The sequence below is a fragment of the Bombus huntii genome, chromosome 4, assembly GCF_024542735.1.
Source record: "Bombus huntii isolate Logan2020A chromosome 4, iyBomHunt1.1, whole genome shotgun sequence".
Taxonomy (NCBI): Eukaryota; Metazoa; Arthropoda; class Insecta; order Hymenoptera; family Apidae; genus Bombus; species Bombus huntii.
In genome coordinates, this window is record NC_066241.1 from 10,896,033 (window position 1) to 10,920,709 (window position 24,677).

The 24,677-nt window shown below is 29.6% G+C and overlaps 6 protein-coding genes across 16 annotated transcripts; 3 read left to right on the forward strand and 3 right to left on the reverse strand.

Moving 5' to 3' along the window:
* Nucleotides 1–81: 81 nt before the first annotated feature.
* On the forward strand, nucleotides 82–8,800 carry LOC126865087 (glutamate [NMDA] receptor subunit 1). Of its 5 annotated transcripts, XR_007689436.1 has the most exons (18): nucleotides 83–245; nucleotides 540–717; nucleotides 1,066–1,317; nucleotides 2,109–2,303; nucleotides 2,457–2,557; nucleotides 2,795–2,968; nucleotides 3,759–3,872; nucleotides 3,951–4,098; nucleotides 4,476–4,689; nucleotides 4,747–4,899; nucleotides 5,015–5,172; nucleotides 5,382–5,616; nucleotides 5,919–6,067; nucleotides 6,433–6,590; nucleotides 6,683–6,855; nucleotides 7,061–7,314; nucleotides 7,413–7,471; nucleotides 8,409–8,484. XR_007689436.1 is itself a non-coding variant. In XM_050617205.1 (17 exons), exons 2-16 carry the CDS (start codon nucleotides 556–558, stop codon nucleotides 7,438–7,440), a joined length of 2,766 nt encoding a protein of 921 aa, XP_050473162.1. In that variant the 5' UTR covers nucleotides 82–245; nucleotides 540–555; the 3' UTR covers nucleotides 7,441–7,471; nucleotides 8,409–8,546. The 5 variants fall into 5 exon arrangements, 4 of the variants coding, with proteins under 4 accessions (XP_050473162.1, XP_050473160.1, XP_050473161.1 ...); XM_050617205.1 differs by having other exon boundaries at nucleotides 82–245; nucleotides 7,061–7,471; nucleotides 8,409–8,546; XM_050617203.1 differs by lacking the exon at nucleotides 7,413–7,471 and having other exon boundaries at nucleotides 8,409–8,800.
* Nucleotides 8,801–10,507: 1,707 nt separating this feature from the next.
* LOC126865121 (sorting nexin-12) lies at nucleotides 10,508–13,076 on the forward strand. The gene is made up of 4 exons (XM_050617272.1): nucleotides 10,508–10,819; nucleotides 11,587–11,682; nucleotides 11,847–11,971; nucleotides 12,069–13,076. Exons 1-4 carry the CDS (start codon nucleotides 10,655–10,657, stop codon nucleotides 12,172–12,174), a joined length of 492 nt encoding a protein of 163 aa, XP_050473229.1. The 5' UTR covers nucleotides 10,508–10,654; the 3' UTR covers nucleotides 12,175–13,076.
* LOC126865098 (uncharacterized) lies at nucleotides 13,051–16,192 on the reverse strand. Of its 2 annotated transcripts, none has more exons than XM_050617224.1 (4): nucleotides 15,539–16,192; nucleotides 15,161–15,343; nucleotides 13,937–15,092; nucleotides 13,051–13,853 (listed from the first exon to the last, which is right to left on the reverse strand). In XM_050617224.1, exons 1-4 carry the CDS (start codon nucleotides 15,731–15,733, stop codon nucleotides 13,771–13,773), a joined length of 1,617 nt encoding a protein of 538 aa, XP_050473181.1. In that variant the 5' UTR covers nucleotides 15,734–16,192; the 3' UTR covers nucleotides 13,051–13,770. The 2 variants fall into 2 exon arrangements, with proteins under 2 accessions (XP_050473181.1, XP_050473182.1); XM_050617225.1 differs by having other exon boundaries at nucleotides 15,528–15,662.
* Nucleotides 16,193–16,446: 254 nt separating this feature from the next.
* On the reverse strand, nucleotides 16,447–18,193 carry LOC126865112 (cyclin-Q). 2 transcript variants are annotated; one of them, XM_050617262.1, is made up of 6 exons: nucleotides 18,005–18,193; nucleotides 17,618–17,751; nucleotides 17,451–17,548; nucleotides 17,146–17,364; nucleotides 16,833–17,063; nucleotides 16,447–16,752 (listed from the first exon to the last, which is right to left on the reverse strand). In XM_050617262.1, exons 1-6 carry the CDS (start codon nucleotides 18,040–18,042, stop codon nucleotides 16,657–16,659), a joined length of 816 nt encoding a protein of 271 aa, XP_050473219.1. In that variant the 5' UTR covers nucleotides 18,043–18,193; the 3' UTR covers nucleotides 16,447–16,656. The 2 variants fall into 2 exon arrangements, with proteins under 2 accessions (XP_050473219.1, XP_050473220.1); XM_050617263.1 differs by having other exon boundaries at nucleotides 17,874–18,017.
* Nucleotides 18,194–18,253: 60 nt separating this feature from the next.
* LOC126865107 (alpha-methylacyl-CoA racemase) lies at nucleotides 18,254–20,792 on the forward strand. 5 transcript variants are annotated; one of them, XM_050617250.1, is made up of 6 exons: nucleotides 18,259–18,586; nucleotides 18,831–18,966; nucleotides 19,052–19,193; nucleotides 19,265–19,408; nucleotides 19,483–19,729; nucleotides 19,821–20,792. In XM_050617250.1, the coding sequence occupies exons 2-6, from the start codon at nucleotides 18,859–18,861 to the stop codon at nucleotides 20,326–20,328; spliced, it is 1,149 nt and encodes a 382-aa protein (XP_050473207.1). In that variant the 5' UTR covers nucleotides 18,259–18,586; nucleotides 18,831–18,858; the 3' UTR covers nucleotides 20,329–20,792. The 5 variants fall into 5 exon arrangements, with proteins under 5 accessions (XP_050473211.1, XP_050473207.1, XP_050473209.1 ...); XM_050617252.1 differs by having other exon boundaries at nucleotides 18,850–18,966; XM_050617251.1 differs by having other exon boundaries at nucleotides 18,259–18,580.
* A 914-nt stretch (nucleotides 20,793–21,706) lies between these two features.
* On the reverse strand, nucleotides 21,707–24,363 carry LOC126865108 (serine/threonine-protein phosphatase 2A activator-like). Its single transcript, XM_050617255.1, has 8 exons — nucleotides 23,826–24,363; nucleotides 23,666–23,751; nucleotides 23,352–23,555; nucleotides 23,074–23,291; nucleotides 22,867–22,991; nucleotides 22,677–22,777; nucleotides 22,489–22,596; nucleotides 21,707–22,420 (listed from the first exon to the last, which is right to left on the reverse strand). The coding sequence occupies exons 1-8, from the start codon at nucleotides 23,851–23,853 to the stop codon at nucleotides 22,289–22,291; spliced, it is 1,002 nt and encodes a 333-aa protein (XP_050473212.1). The 5' UTR covers nucleotides 23,854–24,363; the 3' UTR covers nucleotides 21,707–22,288.
* Between the last annotated feature and the right edge of the window lie 314 nt (nucleotides 24,364–24,677).

Genomic DNA, 24,677 nt, shown 5'->3' on the forward strand with positions numbered 1-24,677 from the left:
TGGAAAATAGGAAAACATCCTAATATTGCAATAGTGGGGACGAAGTCTGTGCGCAGCATCCAAACGGATCAATGAATCTCCGACTTCTGTCTTTCAGATCCACCTTCGCGCTCGACGTTAACACTGGGTCTGTTCATGGTGCACTCATTGTCAGATAAGGGCGTGAACGGGGTTTAAATGAATCACCAGCCAATCCGTACATCCTTGAATATTACGTGAACGATCAACGACTGTAGACTGATCCGGTACGTTCAGATTTCATTTTTGAGAAAATGTCTTTGGAGATAAACTGCTTCAGAAGAATAACATGTAGTTGAAATTTATGTTCTTGCAAATTATTTACGTTATAACGTTAAATTTATTGTGACATGTTAATATAATTAATTGTAGATTTCCTATTATGATTATAATTATTAAAAACTGCCACAATTTTTATGGTTCATTATGTATGTATGTATAATTCTTTATTGTATATTACCCCTATTTATATTTTAGTTCTTCGATGAAATCCATTTTGAAATTCATTTTTTTTTTCCTAGATCGAACTTTCTAATAATGAAATACGAGGGTGTCGCATTGTTCATTTCCTTAATTGTTTTGAACGATGAAGTGCACAATGGACTCGTCGCGAGCCAATTCAACAATCCCACCTTCTTTATGATCGGCGGCGTTTTCTCCAATAATGACAGCAAAGAGTATTTCAAACGAACGCTAAACGTAAGTAATATTCAATGAAAACCTTCCTATAATTTAATCTTTTTGTATAAGACCTTCTTATTAGTTAACTTCTTATTTAAAGTAGTTATGTCTGAAACTTAATTCGCTTCATTTTAAGAATTTATTAAATTCTAGTTTAGTTTAATTAAGTTATCTTAATTTTTAAATTCAATTCCATCTCTATAATGCAAAGAAGTTCAATTCGAATATACAATAAATTGAAATTTAACTGTTCTATTTAATAAAACATCGAATAGTTAGTCAAAGGATACGTGTAGATGTTTATTCGTCGTACTTTCCAAGGAAGTATTGAGTCATAATTAATTCCATATTTGTCCCGGTTTCTAGACTTTGAACTTCAACTCGCAATATGTCAATAAGGGAGTGACTTATAAGCACACGGTAATTGAAATGGACTCCAATCCAATTAAGACGGCTTTGAGCGTGTGTAACTCTTTGATAGCGGAACAAGTGTACGCGGTGGTAGTTTCTCATCCCCTTACAGGGGATCTGTCACCAGCTGCTGTTTCTTATACAAGTGGCTTTTATCATATACCCGTTATAGGTATATCTTCAAGAGATTCCGCATTCTCTGACAAAGTGAGTCCATTAGCAAATATAACGAAGATCTCTACTCTACACATGAAAATTGATTAGAATTATTGAGATATTCTAAAACAGTGAAAAATTTACATACATTTTCTTTTATAAAATGTAATATTAATTGTTCTAGTTATTAAAAATAACTAACTACAAATATAAATTATCTACGATGTTAATTAACATTTAATTTCTAATTTATTATAACAAATATCATACAGCACATTTAACACATTCACTGCGTATATTGCAAATTCGATTTCGTCGGGTACTCTTATAAAATATAATATTTGTATGACATCGACTGGCATATAGAAAAAAAATTAAATGTAACGAAATTTTGAAAAAAATAATAATTCGTACAACATAATATTCAATACTATATCATTGTGCTAGCGTATGAATTATTATATTTGGCGAGTATCGAGTATTGTAATTTGTACAATATGTTTAATATTCAATATTATTATATAATATTCGTTAAATATAATAATTCGCACGAGACATATATGTGCTTATAATTTCGTATTATAGAAATAGAATCTTTTTACATTTATTGGGGCGCGGCACGGGTTATGAAAATACGATCAACAGTGAACACGTTAAATTGTAGTTCGTCAAAGGATTTGTACAAATAAGATTGTCTGTAATACTTACTACGTCATTGTCACATTATCCGTATTACATGTTACGTTAAATATCTGTATAGCATACGTGTGGTGCGAGTTCTAGAAAATATTGTGTAATAACATAAAATAGCAAGATTTATCTGAAGTATAGTATTCTTTCAGAACATTCACGTCTCCTTCCTAAGGACAGTACCACCATATTCGCATCAAGCAGACGTATGGGTTGAATTATTGCAACACTTTAGCTATAAGAAAGTGATCTTCATCCATAGTTCAGATACAGATGGTCGAGCATTGCTTGGAAGATTTCAGACGACTTCCCAGAATTTGGAAGATGATGTTGAAATTAAAGTTCAGGTATATCTAATGAAGTTTTCTAATCTTGTTTGAAAGACCTATTAGAAATAATTCTATGAAAACAACGTTGTATAATTACATATAACATAATTTTATGACAATAACGAAATTAGTTTGTTAGTTTCTAATTGAATTGTAATGGATTTAAAACAGGTAGAGTCTGTGATCGAATTTGAACCTGGTTTAGATAGCTTCACGGAACAGTTAATGGAGATGAAAAATGCACAAGCTAGAGTTTGTCTCTTGTACACTTCGTAAGTACCAATTACTTCTGTTAAAATATGTTTTACATCAATCTGTATAGCAATAAACTTTTCAAATTATTTAAAATAATTGTAATATACAAATCACTATTATATAAATGATATAAAGCTCGCACAAAGCTCTATCAACAAAGATGTTAAACTTTTATCCTATTTGTTAAGAGAAATAAATACTAAATAACAATAATGAATAAATGAACGAATGAAATTTTGTTTACTCTTCAACAGAAAAACAGACGCAAGCGTGATTTTTCAAGACGCAGCAGCATTGAATATGACTGGTGCAGGATATGTTTGGATCGTGACGGAGCAAGCCTTAGATGCGCCTAACGCACCGGAAGGTCTTCTCGGCTTGAAATTAATTAACGCGGAGAAAGAGAAGTCTCACATCGACGATAGCCTGTCAGTTCCTTTCTAATCACGTATAGACATCCACGCATGTATGTTGCGTCCGTAGTTTCGTGTCTTACTACTGAAAAGGCCTAAAAAAAAAAAAAAAAAAAAAAAAAAAAATGAGAAAAGGACACACGATACCTACGCATGAGAAGACTTACAATTAGAGTGATTGAATGGACATCTTTACGATACTTCGCAACAAAACAGAAAGAAACAAAAACAAATGTCTTTCTCACATTTCTTCATTCAAACTTTTTCTGATGTAGAATTGTAAAATTGCATGCAACGCACAGGAAACACGCATCCTGATTTCACAGCAATGTACAACTGATTTCAGATCACTGGATCACATACTCTCTTAGCACACCTTCCAATCTGTCCAATGGATATTCCGTATCGTTCAGCGAAACGCTGAATGTGCTTTGAACGTTTAGGATATGTGTGTACGAGTAACGTTGCCCTGTCCCTCTCTCTCTCTCTCTCTCTCTTTCCCTCTTTTTCTTTCTCTCTTTCTCTCTCTCTCTCTCTCTCTCTCTCTCTCTCTCTTTCTCTCTCTCTCTCTGTGAAACAACCTATTATCCATTTCAGATAAATATAACTAGTAGTTAATGAACATTCCACGGAGTAATAAGTGGTTTTGATGAAAATAGTAGTCTCGGACTATTGATACATCTACCATTTGGATATTGTTCGATCAAGAAGAATTTATACCTTAAATTTTACTATTTTAAATTTTCCAATTTTTCTGATGTATGATAGATCATAATTTTACAATCTAACAGAATATACATTTCAGGATAGTGCTTGTATCCGCCTTACGAGAAATGAACAAGTCGAAAGTAATCACGGAGGCGCCAAAGGATTGCGGAGATTCTGGCTCGATATGGGAAACCGGCAAAAGCCTTTTCGAGTACTGTTTACTTCTATTATGTTTTTATTGATATAAATCAAATGGTATCTTGCTGTTATGAGTTCCACTCTGTTTTAGATTCATCCTCAAAGAGGTACTATCAGATGGTAAGACTGGCAAAGTAGCGTTCGATGATAATGGGGATCGCATTTATGCTGAATATGACATCATTAATATCCAGGAGAATGGTAAAAGGGTCTCCGTTGGGCAGTATTTTTATCCAACTGTAAGTGAGATTAAAAAATAAATAGAATTACATATTAAAAATGCAGAAGAATCCTCAAATATTTACAACAAAGTAGATGTTAAAACTCTTTAGCTTAAATCTATTTACCTTCTTCAAAAGTTTTCCTTAAATAATTAATTGAAAAAGTATAGATAGTTATCTTATTAAAATAACTTGAATATACTCTTTAAATATAATATCTTTTTTATATATAATATCTTTATATATAGTATCTTACAGTAAATTTAATATTTTACTTAATCTGATATTATATCAAAATTTAAATATTAGTATAATATTGAATATTTTCCATAAAAAATTAATTGTTTGAAGATATCTTTTTACTTCTCTAATATTGGCATTCGTATTATCCGTAGAATGGTACCAAAATGACATTAAGTGTCAACGAGTCCAACATAACGTGGCCTGGCCGACTGCAAACTAAACCCGAAGGTTTTATGATTCCTACGCACTTGAAAGTACTTACTATCGAAGAAAAGCCATTTGTTTATGTTCGCGAGATCGCATCCGGTGAACCATGTCTTCCAGAAGAGATTCCATGCCCTCATTTTAACGTCACAGAACATGAAAGTAAGAATTTACTAAATATCACAAGATATAGCATATCTTATACATTATATACAATAGATCTTCAAACATTTACAGCTACGAAAACATATTGTTGCAAGGGATACTGCATGGATTTGTTGAAAGAATTATCAAAGACCATTAATTTCACCTATAGTTTGGCTCTGTCTCCCGATGGACAATTTGGCAGCTATGTGATCAAGTACAATTCAGGTGCGACAAGTAGAAGCATGGTAGAACAGTTGTAGATGTAAGGCCTCGTTTCGATGTGAACATACGTGACTATGAAACAGATACTAGTATTTAATTTACAAATTCCTTGTTTCAGTTGGAGGAAAAAAAGAATGGACAGGACTTATTGGAGAATTGGTAAATGAAAGAGCAGATATGATCGTCGCTCCTTTGACGATTAATCCGGAACGCGCCGAATTTATCGAGTTCAGCAAGCCGTTCAAGTATCAAGGCATCACTATTCTTGAAAAAAAGGTACAATAACTGATAATCTAGTAATATTTATTAATAACTAAGTAGTTATATATTTTAAAATGGTTAAAGATTAATTTAAAACTATAATTATATCATAATAATTAAAGAATATTTAAAATAAATCATAGTTCATAGTTAATAATTAGTTAATAGTAATTGAGACTATTAATTAAAAAAATATAAAATTATAAAAAGAATTTTTGGTTTAGCCATCAAGATCATCAACCCTTGTGTCGTTTCTGCAACCATTCAGCAACACTCTATGGATACTGGTGATGGTGTCGGTACACGTAGTGGCTCTAGTTTTGTACCTCCTCGACCGGTTCTCACCTTTCGGGAGGTTCAAGCTAGCAAACACTGACGGTACCGAAGAGGACGCCCTGAATCTGTCCAGCGCCGTTTGGTTCGCCTGGGGAGTACTTCTCAACAGTGGAATCGGGGAAGGTTTGATTTTAATTATATTATTTCCCCATGAAACAATAAAAAGACACTTCATTCAGACGTATAAAAAAATTAAATTCTATACAAATTATTATTTACAAAAATACATTGACATCAATCATTATTAACATTGAACTTTAAAATATTTATAGTAAGCCTTATAACATTCTTTTGTCAATTGAAGTGTAATTAAATTGATTACTCGTGGATGAAAATGCCGCCGCGTAAAAATAGTTTCATCTCTATAAATGAGGATTTTACCTGAATTTTATAAATATTATGGATAAACATAATTATTTTTGTAGGTACTCCACGGAGTTTTTCTGCTCGAGTGTTGGGTATGGTGTGGGCAGGATTTGCAATGATTATCGTTGCTTCTTACACTGCCAACTTGGCTGCTTTCCTCGTGTTGGAACGGCCGAAAACTAAATTAACTGGCATCAACGATGCTCGAGTAAGAATGAAATTAATAAATTATAAAAATAATATTGTTTTTTATATCTTAAGTATCACCTTAAAATTTACAGCAAATTGTTATTACAGCAATTTATATTACATAAATATATATCATATTATATGCATATCAAAGATATTGAATATAAAAATACTAAAAACATTTTACAATCTGTTGTAGTAACAATGATTTACATCTTTAATTTTTCATTGTATTACTTTTGGATCACTCTACATACGTATACAAACGTATATGTAATATATCGATTACATCTATTGTTACCTTTGCTACAGCGCACATATTGATTTTAGTCAAAGTAACGAAGACGTTACACTACCTGTGCAACATCATGAATATACTTGCAGCTTAGAAACACCATGGAGAACCTTACGTGCGCCACGGTTAAGGGCTCAGCTGTGGACATGTACTTCCGTCGACAAGTAGAATTATCCAATATGTATCGTACAATGGAAGCGAACAATTACGACACTGCTGAAGAAGCTATCAGAGATATAAAAATTGGGTAAAAAAAATAAATAAAGAATAAAATTTGGATTATCATAAAAATTTAAAGTTCAAGAATTGACGATTTTAAGGATATTATTGTATTTGTAGGAAACTCATGGCTTTTATCTGGGATAGTTCTCGATTAGAATTCGAAGCTGCTCAGGACTGCGAATTGGTAACTGCTGGAGAGTTATTTGGCCGTTCCGGTTATGGGATTGGTTTGCAAAAAGGTTCCTTATGGGCAGACGCTGTTACTCTTGCTATCTTGGATTTCCACGAAAGTAAATTCAATAAAAATCATTATCTGAAATAATTAAAAACTAATAATGAAATAATTATCATATATCATATATAACCATATATTCAAAATTAATAAGAATCATTAAAAGAATAGAATTAGAATTATTGGATAAATTAACGTCCCGTAATATAAAAATAAACATCAAGTTGCCAATAATTGTTACTAAATATTTATTACACTATTAGGTGGCTTTATGGAAAGCCTTGACAACCATTGGATTCTTCGAAGTAACGTACAACAATGCGAGCAACTTGAGAAAGCTCCAAATACTTTAGGCTTAAAAAATATGGCTGGAGTATTCATAGTGGTCGGTGTTGGAATCATAGGTGGTATTGGACTTATCATCATTGAAGTAGCGTACAAAAAACATCAGATTCGCAAGCAGAAAAAGATGGAACTGGCGAGACATGCGGCTGATAAATGGAGAGGTGCGATCGAGGTAAAGGATAAGCTTGATTATAAATTTTGGATTTGGAATCGAACTTCTTTCGTTCGATGTCTTTTGTTCTCCATTCCTCAGAATTTTATGTTTGTCAGTAAATCGCAAGCAGCCAGGACAAAATAGGGGAGCAACGCAGGAATTCTAACAGACTTCAGTAACGACACCTAAAAGAACATGATTGTCAAACGAACACAAACATTCTAGATTAAAGCACAACGATTCATACGCTTTGCAAGCTTTAGATATAAACAGGCTAACTTAATGTTAAGGCAGTAAAATTCAATTTTGCATTTTAGAAAAAAATAGTGTAAAATACGCAACGAGAAGTACTTCGTCGTATTTGACATTATAATTGCTGCTTTTATGATGCATCAAATATTTATACAGTTAGCATTTTATACTTTTCTCCTTTTATATTTTATTTTGACTCTTTCTTACAAAAGTGTGTATAAGAAAAGTGGAGCTCTAGTTCTTACAGTCCCGTTGCAGAAAGGTTAAGCTATATATATATATGTATATGCAAAATATCATCATTAGACTGCGAATATTTATGCAAATCCATATTCTTATGAGCACAATTAAAGAAGGGGAACCTAAGCCGAAATTTGTATTTCTTATCAAATATTAGAAAAAGTATTCTATCTTGGACTTGTGTTATCTTCAAATGCATCGTGTGCATTTTCGCACCTTTAAATTTCTCTTACACGCATAAAAGTCCGCATTCTAATCATTATAGTTAATCTCAAATACAATTCATACAGTAGTGCTTCGCTAACTGGTCATGAAACTTTATCTGCTCAATTATCGAGGGAAGTATAATTCCAGAAAATTCCTAGTATTTTTCTTCTCTATTAACAGTTATATGACACATTTGTTCTTTTTACATAACGTAACGCCAAAAGCTCATTCTACTAACAATTTAATTCTAAGAGAGAATAAGGATAAAAATAGCGATGACTACTTAACGAAATACTGCTGTATTACGATACAAATTCAGTAGAATTAGCCAAAACAATAAAACGAATGCAGCTTTTTTTCAATACCCCTAGTATATTTGTCTAATTTCTATTCTTTCGATTTTTAAAATGCAGAAACGAAAGACTCTACGAGCTTCGATAGCCGCTCAGCGAAGGATTCAAAGTAACGGCCTTAACGATCCTACGACCGTAAGTTTAGCAGTCGATACGGTAGCTAGATCGAACGTATCTCCGCGAAGTCCTGGTCGGGCATGGCCAGGGGACAGTGACATCCGTCAACGACCTATACCACGTTCAGACGATATCAGATTATCGCCCGCTGCATACACTGCAAACGTCTCACATCTCATAGTGTGAAATAACTCGTTCTCATCGATTATTTGTACATCGTAAAATATCAACATGTTATATTATTACCTGAGAAAAAAGTTTGTTAGATATGACACATATGTAACTGTGTTGAAAATGATAAGTTTGTTTTATACAATAAAGACCGTTACTTTAAAGACTCTCTTACCGTGTTTTAGTACCCATTAATCCTTTAAGGAACAACGTTGCATTGGCGCAACATTTTATTTACAACATTCTTCAGTTAATCTATATTAGCCAATTTTGTGTTTTAAGGATACTTCTTACACCCATCTCCTACAACTTCATAAAATTTTGAAGAAACAAGTATAATAACAGTTTTTTTTTAATTATGGAATATTCTAATGTAGTTTTTTACCCTGACAAAACAAGTTACTTTATTTGCGTTTTCCAATAATACTACGTTTATGCAACTTCTACGAATTATCTTCCTACTTAATTCTTACTGAATTAACTATGCTTTAATTGATGCCGTATTTGTTATAAAAATTGTCACGTATAGCATTTCTTGTTACTGGATGAAGTCATACTTTTTAAACAGTAACAGATAAAAATATCACAAGATATTGCTTCGGGTTGCTGGCCCGGAAGTGAAGATATTTCAAATATTTAAGGTCATTATTATCTCTTTAAACCGAACTATAGTATATTTAAGTATATTTACTTATAGACCAATCGATGCATTTTTCTTATTTTCTATAAAAGAAATACTAAATAAAATAAAAGTTGATTAATTTAGAAAATTTTAATTTTAATTTTATAAATTCTATACTAACTGTATAAGTGATAAAATAATACATTTCAGCTGTTAGAGCTATCGTATAAAATACATAGAACCAAAATTTGTAAGCGCCACTTTTGTTCAAGGTATCAATGTAATCTTTAATTTAACTAATTCAATACATTTGTATCCTTCTTCTTCACTTCTAGCACACATTATTTACCATCTCGATTGTTTGATTATTAGGCTATTCGAAAAATTCGTAGCTTTTTATATGAATTTCTATAAAATAATAGAACATTCAAACAAATACTGCTTTTAGTTAGATATTGAAGAAAATTAAGAAGAAAGGAATTTGTTAATAAAACAGATTTCTTTTTTCAATGAGACAATATTAAACCTCATATAAAAATATAATACTTTTTTAGTTTAATTCACTCGATATTCAAAACTTACCAAAAACTTCAGATTTGAGTTTATTAATAAATTTATTTAAACAAGTTTGAATGAATGAAAGTACATAAGTATATGCTTTCGTTGTTTAAAAAATTGTTGGCCTTGACAAGAACAATCTAATATCTTTGAATACAAACATAACAGAAACGTTAACCTTTAATAATGTTATTTAATAGATGATGCAGCTGCAAGTAGTAATTGGTATTCGAATCTCACAATTAGTTTCGGAACGATTCGATATTTTTCAAGACCGTCAAAATTTTGAATCACTTTGAATAGGATTCGATGCCCTATAACTCTTGAAAGTCTTATAAGCCTTGGAAATCTTGTAAGTCTTGAAAGTCTTGAAAGTTGCATTGGAATACATTTCCGATACCTCAGACATTTTAGATTTTGTTTAATATCTTATGACAATGAAATATTCAAAATACTTGTAAAATATTGACTACGTGTTAAGCTTTCAAGATTTATTAAAGTAACCAAGACTTTCAAGACTTAAAAGACCTTCAAGATTTCAAAGATTTCCAAAATTTTTAAGGAGTATCAGGGTATTGACTCCTATTCAAAGATCAAATTTTTCGCCACAGTTAAAAATCACGGTCGTATTTGACAACTCATTACTAACTGTGAGTTTAGTTCGTGGGTTTCCTCTCTACGTCCATTTCTTCGTGCCATGATCACAGATACACATGAGAACAAATTGTGTCAAGTTTCTCACCGCTGTCATTTGACGAAGTTTCGTTATTCACTGTATCGGATTTGTGTTTCTTAGGTGGTCTTTAAGCGGTTTAATTAATTTACTGTTGAAAAAGGTATGGCGGATACGACAGTGGACGCTACACGTCGTTTAAATGTTAAAAAACAAACACTGGACGACGCTTATGCAGCGCCTGCAAATTTTCTCGAAATTGACGTGATTAATCCAATCACACACGGCGTCGGCAAGAAACGGTATACCGATTATGAAGTTCGCATGAGGGTGAGTGATAGGCCCTTATTGTTTTATTTCATAATTTCATTCTTTGTCAGTTAATGAACATAACCGACCATTTTTTTCATTTTGATGTCAGGTTCTCTTGCAGTTTCGATGTATAAGATATCGTATTGTTATTTAAATATATAAACTTTGTATTTCTCCAAGTATAAAATTTGTTTAATTCCTATTTATTCGTCGACTCAATAAATTAATAAATTTTTTCTGCAATTAATGATATTTTCTGTGAAAAAAATTTCGTATTGCGGTTAATACTTATGTATATACAGTCACGGTATTGTTAAGCCTTGTTTAATAATTTATGAAAGATTATTAAAAAATTTTTATGTTTTCAATATTCTTTTTTCACATTAATTTTGTTTTTTAATACGAAAGTAATACTAGCGATGGCGTTATTAGGACTGCTAATTTTATTGTGGACATTAACCAAATCTATCATGGGCTGTGTCTGCTATCTTACTGTTAATGATAAAATTGGGTAGATACAAAAATATGTATACTGTTGAAACCAGTTATAGGCCTTAGATTAATATATATGAATCGCATTCCAGAATTCAGGGGATAATAATATACATAAGCAAATTTTTTGTAAAATTTATATTGAAATTATTCTAAAATATTATTATATGTATCTTATGATCTTCTTGTTCTTTTAAATAGAATTAAATATAAATTTTATATTACATTCCTTCTTTTGTATTATATTTGAAATGTTGAATAAATGAATTATAAAAAATAATTCTTTATTTTAGACAAATCTACCAGTTTTTAAAGTAAAAGATTCCACAGTAAGAAGAAGATACAGTGATTTTGAATGGCTGAGGACTGAACTAGAAAGAGATAGCAAGGTCAGTTGGTAAAGTATATGTAAAACAAATAAAAGTAAAAGATAAATTCCTTTAAATCAAAGATAATATTAATATCTCTTAACAGAGTTAGAAAAATCAATACGTTTTATTTTTTACTAGAAAAAAACAGTATTAGTAAATAGAAAATGTTAATGAACTTACAGATAGTAGTGCCTCCATTACCAGGAAAAGCTTGGAAGCGTCAGATGCCTTTTCGAGGAGATGATGGTATTTTTGAAGAAGATTTTATTGAAGATCGAAGGAAAGGTCTAGAAGCTTTTGTTAATAAGTAAGTACATATTAACCAAGTTAAATATACATTCCATTTATTTTTAATATGTAAAAATATTGGATGAATTATACAGAAATCTTACCTGATATTTCAGAATAGCAGGACATCCATTAGCACAGAATGAACGGTGTTTACATATGTTTCTGCAAGAACCTGTAATAGACAAGAACTACGTACCTGGAAAAATACGTAATACATAAGTTACAATAAGACTTATTGCAAGTATATTTTCCTCCCCACCTTCAATATGTAAAGTTATATTTGAAAAGTTATCTTAAATCTTTAAGTCTAAAATTTATTAAGATCCTTCTGTATTTATGCAATATTTAATCGAGCTTTTCACACTGTGATGTTCAACCAGAATTTGCTTTGTAAAAATTGTGTTTCAAACACATAACTAAATATTTAGAAGGATCTTATTATTCATATCATTATCAATCATAGGGAAAAATTAACTAAGTTTTTTTCTTTTAATCTTTCCTCTTTTAATAATACTGTAGTTTGATAAAAAAACTTATAACATTGATATTTATCATTTTCAGAAATTGCAATATAATGTTGTATACAACAAATCAATTAATATATAAATATACAAAATTTATGGATTGCAAAATATGGCTTAAAAAATAAAATATTAAGATAAAAATTATTTATTTACAAGTTGTTCAATAGAAAACATAATACAAATTTGACCTTCTTTAATAACTTTTTATCACTCTTTTTTGTATATGAATAGTATCAATTTAGTAAAATAAATTGAATAATTAACTATACTACATTGTTTTCTATTGGATAACTCGTAAGTAGCAATAAGTTCATTTGTAAACAGTGCTATTGCAAATAAGTGGATAAGATAAATTGATTTGAGAATGAAGGTAAACCTCTTAAAAATTGTTTATAATTTGATATTCACTGCATAAGAAATACTGTTAAAAATCTAAAATTTACTAAACTTAGATCCTTGTTTATTAATGATAAAATATATATATGATTAAGGTGTTCTGAATCTTCTTGTTACGCTCCTTGTTTTATTATGAGAATAGGATACAGGAATGATATTACTTCTGTACTGGATATAAAAGTAAAATTAATAATTTGTATATATATTGTGTTTTCATATTTTCTAAACTTACATTAGAAGCAACACTTTTTAAATATTTATAATTATCAAAGGGACTATGTACAGGGCATAGATTAAACTATTTTACAGTGTTTCAATTAAGTTATAATTTGTATTACAGGAGAACTTTCATTAAATATATTTCTTCTCTCATTAATATATAATAAATATATTTGTGTATAAACAAGTGCACATGTAACATTCACATAAGAAATATTGTCTATCAATATAAATAATAAGGAACATACAAAAAATTAAGACTGTGACTTAAATGTCACTTTTAGAGCTCTAATATTTAAATAAGAAAATCTTAACACAAACGGGATTTGTCAGTGTTTATTTTGATTAAAAAGTATATGTAACTTTCAATAAAAAAGAAGTAGTGTTGTAAATTCAAACTTCATTATTTCTTAACAAATTAAAAGATTGCTAGAAACAACTCAAAAATTATTATTCTTTTCTATTGATATTGCAGACATCTTAAACACATTTACATAAGTAATATTTAACACATTGTCTTTATGATGAAATATGTAATTATGCCCTTTGTTAATCTCAAGCTTAGAACCTCTGAAATTTAAACAAATACAATGTTGATAATTCATGTTGATAATTGTTGTGTAAAATGTTCTGTGACATTTCTTTTATTTAATAGATTAAACTATGTAACAAATGTTTATAAATATACATCCTGTTTAGTTCTAATGAATTTTTTATTTTTGAAGTATGTTTCTATATACTTGCTTACACAGTCTTGTTCTGGAAAATAGAAATAAAGTATGTACCGCATATGAGGATATTTTTATTAAATATTTTAATAAAATATTTCAGTAGATACTAACCAGGAAATGTATTCTCGATAATAAGCATATCAGCTATATGCTTGGCAACTACTTTAAAGAGCTGTCTATTTTTTATTCTTCGTTTCTTATAGAACGGCATTAAGTATTTTACAATCCATGGTGCTATTCTTTCTTTACATGCTGCTAAATGTTCTTCTATACAAATTGGTGAATCTGTTATCATACCTTCATCATCACTTTCTCCAAATAATTCAATAAATTTTTCCTTAACTCTTCTATGTCTTCTACAATCTTTTAAAGATAATTCTGTCATTCTTGCCTTTAGTTTTGATACTTGATATACACGTTCAACAAGCCAAATATTGTTTATTCTACGTTTTTGCTTGTTTTCTGTTGTCTCATTTTCTGTTGATGATGATTTATTATTACTTTCTCTGGTTTTCATCTCTTTATAATAACTAAAACTATACTTTCCTCTACTTGTATTTGATGTTTTTATGTTAGTGTTCTTAACCGAGTTAATCTTTATGTCATTACTTTTAGCCGTGTTAATAGAACCATTAGAATTATGTGGGAGAAGAGCATTAATTTCTTTATCCATATTAGCTTTAGTAACGCCTGAATGTTTCTCAATTAATGTCATAAGATCACTACTATCATCACTGTCACAAAACATATCTTCCATGTGTTGCAAAAGAGAATCCTGTGAATTCTCATCATCAATTTGAACATTGGATTGATTTGTAACTTGAATATTAGAATTATCTTGTATACAACTAAAAATATTGCTATCTTCTTCTTTTATTGTTTCTTCATCCACTATCATTTTATTGCATGTCTCTTCATCTAAATCATTGAATTTATTGTTTTCTACATCATTAAGACTAGTAGAATTGACAGTAGGTGAAGCTGTATTATTATAGACAGTCAATTGAGAAGATATATCATCCATATAGTCTTCATTTTCATCATTTATATCATCCTCTTCTTTATGCTTTAATATTTCCTTTGTTGAGGACAATTCTTCACAATTAGAGGTGATACATATACTTTGAATGTTATCTGCCCTTTCTAACTCCGCCCATGAATTAATTGTTTGAACTCCAATGTCTACCTTAGATGGTGCGGTTTTCAAAAATATCACTAATTTTTTATAGGCTTTTTTCTCTGATGTATGTGATTTTACATCTGAAATCTATAAATATCTTAATTTCAACTATTAATCAACTTATCAGATCAAACTACATCAATAAACAGAATTACCAATTTCAATATATTTTGCCTGTATAAAGTGGTTTCTAAAGATGATCGAACTGCAAGTAATTCCATTTGATTTGCACACATTTTCAACTGATTACTTGGAATCTCTTCATTCTTCTCCTTATAACAAAGGATGTAATTGCTAAGTAAGCATTTATGTAAATAGGAAAAATATATAGTACGAACCTGTAATTTAAATTTAATATAATACAAAACATTGAATTAAAACATAATTAAATATTTTTATACTTTACAGATATATATCTCTATTTAATTAATTAATTATAAATTACAAAAATAATTTTTAAATTCAAATATTTAAAATTATATTTAAATTTTAATATATCGAAGTGTTTAATGGATTTTTTACAGAAAACATGCCGTAGTAGTCAGTCGAAGAAATTCATCATTCAGATCAGTGGGAATATGAAATTTGTTCGCTGAAAGTGAAGGTATTGAAATTGAAAGAAGATTGTTAATATCTTCGAGACTAGTGTTATCATCGCTATCCCAAATATCAAACTCTTCCTGTTCTCGTTTCATCGTAAATGGTAAAAATCTTTCCATTTGATCCATCGTTATGATGGATTGAGAACAATTTCTTATCAAAATTTTATGTAAAACTATTTCAAACTTCTCACTGACAAATGCCGTAAATATTCACCGGGCAATAATATTCGATGTTCGACTTTCTTGTGACTCAAATGCCCATTTATTATTTTATAACATGAATATAAATAGACATTAGGTTTTATATCAATGTTAGAATCAAACAGATAAGTATTTTTTTGTAATCATACGAAAATAATTTTACTTATATCTATATATATATTTGACCACACAATAGCGATTTGCCAGCAACTAACTTCACACATGTCAGAACTCGAACTGTATTGTATAATAAATTGATTTTTCTATAATTTATTATGCTAGTTAAACTTTAGGTAAAGATTTCATACATATAAATTTTGTCAATATATGTTATTTTGGAATGTTGAGTAATAATTATTAATTGGGATCTATCAAGAATTACCCGCCACTTTTTTCTACATTATTAAATTCAAAATATGCAAAAATTTATATGAAATATAGAAACAATTTGATGTTATCAAAAATTTTGATGTTCTAAAATTTCTTAATTTTCTAAATATTTTAATATTAATTAAGTAATTAAACTTTTCAAATCTCTATAATGTATTATGATTTTATTATAAAGAAGAAGTAATTAATTTATTTTATATTATGATGAATACTATCAGTTTGCATATTGGTAAAATAAAAAATGCACGTCGCTTTTTCCATACTATTTTCTTATATTTCAAATATCATTGTCTTTTAATTTAAAAATAATATTAATGGTATAGAAAAATACAAAACACAAAATCAGAAATATTCTGTTTGATGGCCTTGATTTATATTTGTACTCTTTCAATACCAAGTTTTATAAAAACGTCGAACTTGTGTTAATATACAATGAACTCAAATATCACTGAAATGCTTCAGTTGTCTCTAGTTTCTGGTTCTTCATCGTATGCTGCCATAACTTTCTCCATTATCTCCCAAAGTTTATCTCTTGTTAGGTCTTTACAGAAGACCTGGAAAAGATAATAACTTTACCTTATGCTTTTAACTAATTCCTGATCTTCATAAATTTAAAAATGTTCTTAATTGTTACATTAAACCAAGGTTGCTGGTCACATTCGTCCATTAATGGTACTACTACACCATAAATTTGAAGTGACAAATTAATACAAGCGATTGCTATTAAATTTGGTGGATAATCAAGTATAGCTGGGGAATGATGAAAATCTTGTAAAAGTGCCATGCTTGTTTTTGCAACTGGATATTTAGACCATTCTTCCTCTCCAAACCATGCTTGCAAAGATCGTAAATAATGTAACATATACTAAAATAATATTTTCTTATTTAGAATAATTATTTATGGTTTATATTTTAATTAACATAAATTATATGCATTTACTACTGACTTTGTGCGGATGTACAGGAGTCACTTGAAACTTGAGCATACGCATAATTAAAAGTTCTGCTTGGACAATTGCATCTCTCATGCTCCAATATTGATCTCCTAATTCTAATGGTTGTGATCCTCTATGTAATGTGCTGTAAGATACATTCATTACATCTCTAATTTTCAAATTATCATCTTTCACTTTTCCTGCTAAGTAAAGACAAGTAGCAGCAATTAGCTGAAACACGTGCACATCTATGTAAATATAAATTATAAAGGACATATATTTGAAACTTTAATTGATATTGTAAATTAATTATTTACACAATTATCATAACCTCCTGGAACAGCTTCTTTTGTAAACCTATGATACAATGTTGCAGCTGTAGCAATAGTCAGAGGATGAGCTTCCAGTTTTAAACCTATAATTTATAAAGGTTAATATCACTTTCCACTATTACAATATAAAACTAAATAATCAAAGAACTTACCACATTCAAATATAAATCGTGAAATTGTAAAACTATCACTGCTCTTTGTGTAATCAATCGTAATGCTCTTTTGCAAAGTGTTTCTCTTCTCCCGTTGCATAGCTAATACATCAATAACGTCTTTCATTTTGGAACTGTATGGATACAATATATTATTTTTAATTTATTACAAATTGTATATATGCATACATATAGTATTACTAAAAATATTGTAAAAATTGACTTAATCAAAGAAAATAATATATGTTTAACATACTATACTTTATCTGGGAAATGAAATTCATTAAACATTGTTGTAAAGTAAGTTATAAAAATCACGAGCCGGCGTACAGTCAAAATTTCGCAAAGAAATTTATTTCAAATAATTCATGTATTTCCTTAAAGTACCTTAAAGTTTCCGTACTAGTAGGTTCCGTCGGATTCATTTTGGTGATATATATTCTATTTGAATTTGTCTACAATTAATGTAATTTGTTTTGTTACAGGTTACAATATGTATTTATTTATTGCACACTGCGTATCAGTGTTACCAGTTAATATATTCCCTTTCCTTAGTGACTTTAATACCAATATTAAAATAACTATATCCGATAAAGATTCTAGAATTACTGATCCTCAGAAATTAGAAATAAATAGAAGCTGTTAAAAATAAATATTATCTGATATTTTGTATGTATCCTTCAAACGAAAATATCTTAAAATTAAATGATGAGAATAGTATGGTTATTAAGGTTGGATAAAGAAGGTTGACTTCGTTTTTCCATGCTCTGCAAGAATATTGAAAAATAGATATATGGTTCTATTTTTAAAAAATAATAATGACCTTGAAATCTCGCAAAAAAAAAAATCATAAGAAAAAACTAATTCTACCATTACGCGTGGTCCTTAAAATAATGTAACTTCATACAACAATAAATGGAGAAGATATATAAGTGATTCCATTTAACTGGACCACTCTGTATCGTAAGGGTATAGTTTTTATATTCATACAAATGTATTTAAATAATTTGTTAACAATGTAATATGTACCTCGTTTAATTAAAAATGAATTTTCACTTATCTGTAAAAAAGATTTCATCATTTCTTAAAGAAATTTAATAAGTTTTAGTATCGTTGAATTAATTATTCACATTGATTTCTGTTACTATGCAAGATTGCATAATTAACTTTGATACAATTGTAATTAAAAAAGTGTGAACTCATTCTATGATAGTTTTCATGGCGCAGATAAGATCACAAATATGCCTTTAAAAGGTATAAATGTATTAGAATTAGCTGGGCTAGCACCAGGCCCTTTTTGTGGAATGATATTAGCCCAATTTGGTGCATCTGTAATCAGAGTGGACAAGGTATAACTAATGATTAGGCGATCATGTTTTAAGCTCGTTTTTTGGTCATGTATATATCAATTTTTAAATATTTATTTTTTTATAGATTTATGGATCTTATAATGCCATTGATTGTCTGGGTCATGGAAAAAGATCAATTGCGTTAAATTTAAAAGTTTATGAAGGTTCTAATATATTTAAGAAATTGATCAATCAAAGTGATGTGCTTATAGACCCTTATAGACCTGGTTTGTATTCTTTAATAAATATATTATTGTTATTATATATATCTTTTAGATATTGATTAATATTAAAATAGGAGTAATGGAAAGAATGAAACTAGGACCAGAAGAACTTATGGGAATAAACAAGAGGTTGATATATGCCAGGTTAACAGGATTTGGGCATAATGGACCTTATGCTAATATGGCTGGACATGATATAAATTATTTAGCTTTATCTGGTAATTTAAAAACAACATATGTATTCTAGCTTACTTTATTTTAAGTAAGGCATATTTACTAAACTGCTTTTCAGGTTTATTATCATTATTTGGACGTCACAATCAGAAACCAACACCACCAGTCAATTTAGTAGCTGATTTTGCTGGTGGTGGATTAATGTGTGCTTTTGGTATAATACTAGCATTATTTGAACGTAGCAAGAGTGGTATTGGTCAAGTGATTGATGCATCAATGGTAGATGGATCTGCATATCTAGGCAGTTGGTTCTTTAGATCTCAAAATGTGCCTGGATTATGGGGAAATCCTCGTGGTAAAAATATGTAAGGATCTCTAAGTTATATCATTATCTATTTCCTATTTTTTTAATAGTTTCATATAAATAAATAATTAAATAATATTTCTTACAAATAGATTAGATTCTGGAACACACTTTTATGATACTTATGAAACAAAAGATAAACAATATATGTGCGTTGGAGCAATTGAACCTAAGTTTTATGAGATATTTTTAGAGAAACTTGGAATTTCATCTCATGAAATGCCACAATTTGAGAATTTTGAAGAAAACCGTGAAAAATTAGAAAAGATATTCAAACAAAAGACTCAAGCAGAATGGTGTGCCATATTTGATGGTACAGATGCTTGCGTAACACCCGTTCTAAATTTAAAAGATGTTGCATCACATGCACACAATAAGGAAAGAAATATATTTAAGACTGGAGACAATGGTTTGGTAACTCCAAATCCTGCTCCACGTTTATCTCGTACTCCTGGAATGTCTAAAAAACATGAAAGAAATGCTAAATTGGGTGAGCACACTACAGAAATTCTTACTGAATTAGATTTTAAACCAGAAGAAATTGTTAATTTAATAGCAAATGGAATTGTTAATCAAGGAATGAAACATTCTAAACTTTAACACGTTGACGCCGGTGTGCGCCATCGGCGGGTCACACGTGTCTGTCACGAGGGGCTGCGATGGGTCACACATGTATTTCACAATATAGGTAGTGATCCAGCATTGCCCCACGAAGCAGATAGTGAATTCGGGCACCGGCGTCAACGTGTTAAGCATGTAATTTATTTTCATTAAAATGTTTACATATATTTGTTAATTCATGTAATAATATAAGAAAGGTTGTTAGTGTCCTAAAAAGCGAAAAGCTAGCAGTTTATATTAAAGATTACTAATTACTCTATTTAATGACAATCAAAACTATCAGTAATCATATTTTTATATTTTTTTAATGCAACTTATTGTCATCAAGAAAATAAAGTATCGATACTAATGATAATTTGTGCAACATGACTTTGGTATCTTTTATTGTTTCTGTCAGAATTTACAGAAAATAATATCAAAATAAATATTATTCCTATGACGTATATTTTGTGCATGTTTCATTTCTTATGCATGGACATGGCTGTCCCTGTTAACTCTTGAAGGTCGACACGAACAACGTGCTCTGAATAATTGTATGTTCTTCAGGCACAGTGTATGTATATTTATGGGGAAGAAACGAAAAATTGCACTTTCATTGTTTAACGATATACAATTAAACTTTAATACACTTAAATAAGCCGATACACCATAAGAGTTACGCACGTGATTATGCCCCTATTTGAGGATTGAATGTTTACAGTTGAAAGTTTACAGTGTATCTTGCTTGTATAAATGTTTGAGAACGTTTGACTTCTACAAAAATTGGAAAATACCTGTATAAGTCAATGGGGGAAGAATGTTTGTGTTCTCCTCGGAATGTCCGAGGTTTGTCTCATGTATTCAGAATGCACGTTGATTGGTTGTTATCAAAATTTAATTTTCTAATCAACGGTACCCTGAGTGTCAGGACTACCCTTCCATACGCCTTCTTCTGGTAAGGGCATAACCTGAACTGACACGAGGTGTTCGTTTTTCCGGAAAGATCGTGATATTCCTCCTGGTCAGAAACTTCGGCAATTTGTACTGTTATAATATATTTCCAAATTGCCCTTTAGAAATACTGAATTTATAACACATCTCTGGTTATTAAGTGTGTATTAAATTAAAGTTCTAAGTAATCCTAAAAATATGCTGTGTATTACTTATAATATTTAATAATTTAAGAATTTAGCTCAAAAATAGCTTTTTTTGCAATCGTGCTAATAGCTTTACCGATGATGGCCTCATGTGTTTCTTTTGTCTGTACCCGATGGAACATCTTATGTGTAATATATATCTTAATAGTTTATAGTGGATAGTTCACTTTACATATTTACATATATATTATGTTGAATTATTTGTAATTGAGAAAGCAGTATTATTATATTAATATATAGATTATTATATTTATATTATATATATAGCTGTATTATATATTATTATAAAAGCACTTGTTAGTGATACAATATTTATTCTATCATACAAGAAGATGCTTGTTAGTGGTTGTGTCTGTATACAAACAAATTGCTACTAACTGGGTGAAATTAAAAAGTAATCTATTTTACAGTATGTAAGTATTCATATTGAAGCAATTCTCGTGACAATGTGTGTTACATATTATGAACCATTTTTTGTAACAGATTAATTTTATTTACAATAAATAATCGTGTTAACTAATTTCTAGATTATCTTAGATAATTACTAACACATTGTTAACTAATATGACTGACATTTCCTAAAATAAATTTTTAATAATTTACAAATAAAATTTATATATAAAACACATATATTTTACGATTTAACAATGGAAAAATTGGTGCAGCATAAAAGCAACATAATACAATTATTTGTGTCATATATCTTGAAATTTAGCATACAATTGCAACATAGTTTCATTATAAATACCGGATATTTGTTACAAACTACATCAACAGATATGAAGCGTATTTGTACAATACTATTACTGAGTCGGTGGTGGTTGTAATGGTTGATCTCGACGAGGTCCCCTTTTAACAGGTGGAACAGACGCCGGTTTTATCGATAATAAAGAACCAAATAAAACATGTTGTATAACAGGAAATTTTGCTAAAACCTGTGTATGATGTTTAAAACGTCATTATCTAATTATCATATTAATAAGTTGTTAGCAATAATATTTACCTCAGCTCTGTACATTTTAATAAGACCATTATTTACTTTGGCCCAAGAAGATACAGCACTAACATTCCATAACTGATTTGAATGTTCAGCAAATGGACCTATCTTTACCTAAAATAATATTTGCCTTTAAAATATATAAAAACGGCTAACAATACAATATATGTGAGTGCATATATATGTATACAAACCTTTGAAATAAATTCAATACAACCAAGAAACATATATTGCTTGTTAAAAGCTTGAATAATATCTGGTTCAACAAAATGACGAGGTTCTATACGAGGATGCCCTGAAATGTATATCATTTTTTGTGTACATTTATGTATATCTTTGAAATACATTATGATAAAAAATAAAAAAATTGGTACAAGGCAATACCAATTAATTGAGCACTTCCCCATATAAATGGGACAAATTGATAGTCATCTAAGCTCCATACACCATGACTACCTGCTGGTTCCATCCGATAAGTTAATTGTAATCTACGCACTAATTCCAGATATCTTACAAAAAAACAAAAACTATTTTAATCTCTGGAAATACACAAAATATTAGGGTAAGAATATCAAGTTCAATAAAAATTACCTGTTAAATATTTTTACAACTACAGCTACTTTATCATCCTGTGTGAAAGCACCAATTTTGAACATACAACATAAAAACATTAAAAATGCCATTTCATGTCCTGTACCATAATCTATACGCGTTGGATTTCCAAAGCCTTCATATAAATACTGGACTATTTCTGGAACTGCTCTATGTAATTTTTCTGGCAATACTTTTTGTAATTCTGCTATTCCATTCTGAAATATTATGAATCGATAGATTTTGAACATGGCTATGTAAAAGTAATATATATTTACCTGTTGTAATCTTTCGTGCCATTCTCTAAACGATTTGTTACCAAAACGTTGGGGCTGCTCAGTGGGAGGTATCTGTGTTATCCATTCATCAAATTCATTAAGCATTTGAACAATACTGGCTATTGTAGGACTTTGTGTGTATTCAACATTTAAAGCTTTTCCCTGAACCGATTCATTTAAGGCCAATATAAATCCCAAGTATTCCTACAAAATATTTTTACATGTTTTTTCATACGATAAAGATCCTTGAATATTGAAAATTGTGATAATATCAAATATCATTAATAAAAAAGAAATAGTATGCAAATTCTTACAAAATATGCTTCGGATTTTTCCCAAATTACCATATCAGATGGTACTTTAATCGACTTTTTCGGGACGACGAATTCATGATCGTCGGCTACAATATAATTAAAAGGCAATTACTCGATATTATTAAATATATTTATTTTAATTAATGTTTGAAATACGTACGATTTACAGGTGACTTTGACGTTGACATCGTACTTATCACAGAATTTGGTTATTATTCATTGAAAATATACGTATAATTAATAACAAACAAAAAAGAAGATATATTTACGTTATATATACAAACACATGTATATAAGATGTATGCAAAACATTTGAGTTGCAAACGTATATTATTAAGAGTTAAATTGCTTTGGACATTCGTAATAGAAACGTACGAACCCAACTCTGAAATCGTTAAAATTGAACAAGATAGATATTAAAAAATGTTTTCAATAAGTTGATTTTGATCACAACAAAATTTCGTACGGTCAAAAATTTATAGAAAAATTAAATAATGCACATACATATATCTTTTTTACATTAAATCCACTAAAAGTTAACTAAATCTTCAAAAGTTACTGAAAATATATTTTGACCCATGATTATACAAAACAGGTTTCAACATTCATATACCGAAGCCTAGGGAAAACAGTACAAAAATTGAGTTTTGACTAGTTGTGAAAAATCAACATGGAAGACAAGAAGGTTCTCATTCTGCGCATGTGTGATATGTTCTGAATGTCTCAGACAGAGATGGAGACGTTTAGCTCATCTTCGTCTGTCTCGCAAGAACGCGAACTTCGTTGATCATCCATGTTGATTTTTCATAATTAGACACGATTCAATTTTTGGACGATTTTCTCTAGCGAGTTTCGAAACCTGTTTATATGATCGTGTTTTAATCAGCGAGACAAATCAGGAAAGATAAATAAAACCACGTGGTCAAAATCTAGGGGATACTAGTATTCGTAATTTTGAAATATTATAAATAGGAAGTTATTTCTCTAAGTTTGAGCTTTTTAAGTTAAATTA

Coding starts and splice junctions, on each gene's coding strand:
- LOC126865098 (XM_050617224.1), bottom strand. CDS start 15,733: ATGGATCAAATGGAAAGATTTTTACCATTTACGATGAAACGAGAACAG. Junction 15,093..15,160: donor GGCAAAATATATTGAAATTG/GTAATTCTGTTT, acceptor AGATATTTATAG/ATTTCAGATGTAAAATCACA. Junction 13,854..13,936: donor TATCGAGAATACATTTCCTG/GTTAGTATCTAC, acceptor TCTATTTTCCAG/AACAAGACTGTGTAAGCAAG.
- LOC126865121 (XM_050617272.1), top strand. CDS start 10,655: ATGGCGGATACGACAGTGGACGCTACACGTCGTTTAAATGTTAAAAAA. Junction 10,820..11,586: donor ATTATGAAGTTCGCATGAGG/GTGAGTGATAGG, acceptor TCTTTATTTTAG/ACAAATCTACCAGTTTTTAA. Junction 11,683..11,846: donor AACTAGAAAGAGATAGCAAG/GTCAGTTGGTAA, acceptor ATGAACTTACAG/ATAGTAGTGCCTCCATTACC.
- LOC126865107 (XM_050617250.1), top strand. CDS start 18,859: ATGCCTTTAAAAGGTATAAATGTATTAGAATTAGCTGGGCTAGCACCA. Junction 19,409..19,482: donor AAATTATTTAGCTTTATCTG/GTAATTTAAAAA, acceptor ACTGCTTTTCAG/GTTTATTATCATTATTTGGA. Junction 19,730..19,820: donor AATCCTCGTGGTAAAAATAT/GTAAGGATCTCT, acceptor TCTTACAAATAG/ATTAGATTCTGGAACACACT.
- LOC126865087 (XM_050617203.1), top strand. CDS start 556: ATGAAATACGAGGGTGTCGCATTGTTCATTTCCTTAATTGTTTTGAAC. Junction 2,558..2,794: donor GTTTGTCTCTTGTACACTTC/GTAAGTACCAAT, acceptor ACTCTTCAACAG/AAAAACAGACGCAAGCGTGA. Junction 5,617..5,918: donor CAACAGTGGAATCGGGGAAG/GTTTGATTTTAA, acceptor TTATTTTTGTAG/GTACTCCACGGAGTTTTTCT.
- LOC126865108 (XM_050617255.1), bottom strand. CDS start 23,853: ATGTCAACGTCAAAGTCACCTGTAAATC. Junction 23,292..23,351: donor GGCACGAAAGATTACAACAG/GTAAATATATAT, acceptor ATAATATTTCAG/AATGGAATAGCAGAATTACA. Junction 22,778..22,866: donor GGGAAGTGCTCAATTAATTG/GTATTGCCTTGT, acceptor TATACATTTCAG/GGCATCCTCGTATAGAACCT.
- LOC126865112 (XM_050617262.1), bottom strand. CDS start 18,042: ATGAATCCGACGGAACCTACTAGTACGGAAACTTTAAG. Junction 17,752..18,004: donor ACTAGTACGGAAACTTTAAG/GTACTTTAAGGA, acceptor GTATCCATACAG/TTCCAAAATGAAAGACGTTA. Junction 17,064..17,145: donor CTCCTGTACATCCGCACAAA/GTCAGTAGTAAA, acceptor ATATTATTTTAG/TATATGTTACATTATTTACG.